The sequence below is a fragment of the Salvelinus alpinus genome, chromosome 28, assembly GCF_045679555.1.
Source record: "Salvelinus alpinus chromosome 28, SLU_Salpinus.1, whole genome shotgun sequence".
In the NCBI taxonomy this organism is placed as follows: Eukaryota; Metazoa; Chordata; class Actinopteri; order Salmoniformes; family Salmonidae; genus Salvelinus; species Salvelinus alpinus.
In genome coordinates, this window is record NC_092113.1 from 17,958,025 (window position 1) to 17,961,569 (window position 3,545).

At 38.5% G+C, this 3,545-nt stretch overlaps 1 protein-coding gene across 1 annotated transcript; it reads left to right on the forward strand.

Annotated features, from left to right (window-relative positions):
* Nucleotides 1-1,675: 1,675 nt before the first annotated feature.
* Nucleotides 1,676-3,027, forward strand: sst7 (somatostatin family member 7). The gene is made up of 2 exons (XM_071371928.1): nucleotides 1,676-2,015; nucleotides 2,547-3,027. Exons 1-2 carry the CDS (start codon nucleotides 1,914-1,916, stop codon nucleotides 2,778-2,780), a joined length of 336 nt encoding a protein of 111 aa, XP_071228029.1. The 5' UTR covers nucleotides 1,676-1,913; the 3' UTR covers nucleotides 2,781-3,027.
* Nucleotides 3,028-3,545: the final 518 nt, after the last annotated feature.

Below are 3,545 nucleotides of genomic sequence, written 5' to 3' on the forward strand. Positions count from 1 at the left end.
CAGCTACAATAATAATTTACAACATTAGCAATGTCTACACTGTATTTCTGATAAATGTTTTGTTATTTTAATGGACAAAAAAAAAATTGGCCTTTCTTTCAAAAATAAGGACACTTCTAAGTGACCCCAACATTTTGAAGGGTAGTGTATGTCTGGGCAGATTGATTTAGCCTAGGCCTATAGGCAACAATATAAAATGTAAATTCAATCAATGCATTGAAGGGGCAATCAGGATTTGAAAAATAACATAGCTGTCACCCCACCACTTGTTTTGGTAAATAGCTGAGGGATGGGGCTGGAGAATGTATGGATGCAAGGATATAAAAAATTATAGTTTTAACCATGTTTTGAAGCAGTGTGTGTTAAAAATAAGCTACATTGTTTACAAACAATGGAATAAAACAGGTATGTTCTTCAAGAATCAATGGCTATATATAATTACGTTAGAAGTCCAAAAATGGATGTACCAATCCCAGAATGCCCTTTTAAAAACATTAATGCTTTCTACCTAAACTAAGCCATCAGACTCCATATTCTTCCACACTGATAATCACAAAGTATATTGTCTGAATAGAAGTTGAGAGTAGAGCCACCTTAGTTCATATCCGTGTGCTCAGCCCAAACACAAACTCCATAAGAATATGAATCCTTAGGGTGAGCATGGAAACAGACTCGTAACAACTACAATTACGAACTGGTAAATGAAGAAAACTGGATATCTGGACTTTAAATTCAAGAGTGTCTGGTTTAAGACACATTTCACTAGAGTGCCTTATTCACAAGATTAAAACAGAGGAGGGCGGGCTCCTACTCATGAGTAACCGACCTGTCAAGTGATCGGAGCCGGTGAAAACTCTCTCGTGTATTATACATGGAGCCATTGCACAATTGGATTAAAGAGTATGGTTTGATACAAGTGCATTAGCTAAAGGGACACCAGTTAAAGCGGTTGTGTTTTGTTGAATGAAGTGCCCAAATCTGACATGCCGTTGACAGTAGATGCATTTATTGTGTCTCACAGGCTCACAGCTTGTTCTCATGTGGTGATCTGAAAACAAGACAGATGGCCAAACCCTTTGTAGTCAGCGCAGTGCTGTAAGGCATACCAGGCGTCAGACAGTTCGATTGTAATCTCAAGGTTTTGGAGTTGAAATCAGAGGGAGAGGAATTGTATGCAGAGAAATATACAATAGATCTGTGGATAGAATGAGTGGTACAACCAAGGCACAGAGTCAAAGGCACTTGTTTATTTGTGTCCTGAATAAAATACATGCCCTTGACTCTGTGCCTTGGTTTTATTGTATCTTTTTAAATAGAAACATTTGAAGGAAAAAATACAATATTATTTGGATTAATAAACTAGAATCAGGATGAGGAACCTTTTTCAAGCTGGTTGTCTAATGTCTGAAGTCCTCACGTACCGTGCTGCGTAGATCTGGTAAACCCCCGGAAATGACACCTGCCAGAGATCACTTTTTTGCAGATGGCTTGATACACATAAAATTACTGTCAATGTATTATTTTGATATTGATGTCAGAACTATTCTTAGACACATGACGTGAAAACGTCTCGCCATTAGTCAAGGGGTTAACTGATCAATGACTCCATTTGTTTTCCTCTGACCCCCCCACCCCACCGTCATACACCCATCACTTTCTGCGTCAGTGGTAGACAGGGAGAGAGGGCTATAAAGGAGTGGGGGACTTTGGAGGTAGAGCTTAAGAATCAACATCGCTTTAGTGTTCAGACAGTAACCTATCCAAGGCTACCAGTGCACCTTCTCGACCACTCTCTGTTCTCCCACTGAACTCTCACCACTTTGTGCGCTCCCTCCAGATCTCTCTCTCTCTCTCTGTCTGTCTCTTAATTTAGTGTCTGCCTGTCGTCCATCCCCTGCTCTCGCTCTCTCAGCATGCAGCTCCTGGTCATTTTAGCGTCTCTCATGGGGGTTCTATACAGTGTTAGAGCAGCCGCCGTGCTTCCTGTCGAAGAAAGGAGCCCACTACTTAACAGAGTGAGTAGAGAATTTCATTTTATATTATTAACTATGTTTCATACAATTTTTATTGTCATGTTTTACTATTACTTGTATCATCAATTGTTATTTTCATTATGCTTTTTATGGTTGTCAGATAAATTTGTGTTCAAATGTATTAAAAAAATTATAAAAAAAGGTTAAAAAAAATAATCATTATAAAACGTTTGATCAATCATTATAAAATTGTGTTTGATTTGACAAATTCATTTGTAGTGATCAATTATCAATAACTGATATTTAATCAATTAGTACAATGACATTTAATGGTTTATATTTCTTTTTAGTAATGGGTTTGAAATTTCATTTATAAATTCTCATAACGAATTAAATTATGGCTTTTTTATTTGAGTGAAACAAATATTTCTAACCTGGTTTGTCAGTTTAATAAAGAAATAGGTCACCTAGGTCAACAAAATATACCATTTCTTTGTAGCTAACATTGACATATTTACATATTTCTACATATACTCAACCACTGATTTGCCACCTCTTCTGCCTTTCTATTAGGAATTGAGTAAAGAGCGCAAAGAGCTGATTCTCAAGCTGGTGTCTGGCTTGTTAGACGGAGCGACGGACACCAACATGCTGCCCGGAGAAGGGGTGTCCCCTGTGGATCTAGAGGAGCCCCTGGAGTCTCGACTGGAGGAGAGGGCCGCCTACAACAGGCTATCACAGCTGCCGCAGCGCGACCGCAAAGCCCCCTGTAAAAACTTCTTCTGGAAAACCTTCACCTCCTGCTAATAGTGATATCCAGTCAGCCCCGCTATGCTCCGGTTGACCCGCAAAACAACACAATCTGACCCAAACCCAACATGAACTGTGGTAGACCTGAGCTGTACATATCATCCACCCAGTTTGAAGAGCGCTCTCAATGACCTTTGAGACACTGACAGTCTGTTTTAAATATTGATGATTTATTTCTCTATTTATGTATGTATTTATTTATTTTAGATTATCCAAAAACAATAAAGCATGTTTATGGTGAAAAGTCTCTTTCTTTGTTCACATTACATTTAATAAATCTATTGAAGAACTCTCTGAATTAATTTACTAAAGCTGCAATATGTAACTTTTTGGGCAACTGACCAAATTCCCATAGAAACGTGAGTTATAGATCTGTCATTCTCATTAAAAGCAAGTCGAAGAAGCGGTAGATATGTTCTATGTGTGATATTTCTATGTTTCCGGTTCTTAAGATTAGTTTTTGAATATTTAACTTTCTGTTTTGTACACCAGCTTCAAACAGCTGAAAACAAAATATTTTTGCTTATGGAAAACATATTTCACAGCGGTCTGACAAGGTAAAAATCTGTCGTTCTGCCGGAGCAAAGCAGTTAACCCACTGTTCCACGGGCGCCGAAGATGTGGATGTCGATTAAGGTAGCTCCCCGCACCTCTCTGATTCAGAGGGGTTAGGTTAAATTTGGGTCCATTTGTGGTTTCAGGAGCAGACTTTTATGTTGGCAAAACTGTATGTTGTGGTTCTGTGATTTAGGAAAGGTTCAT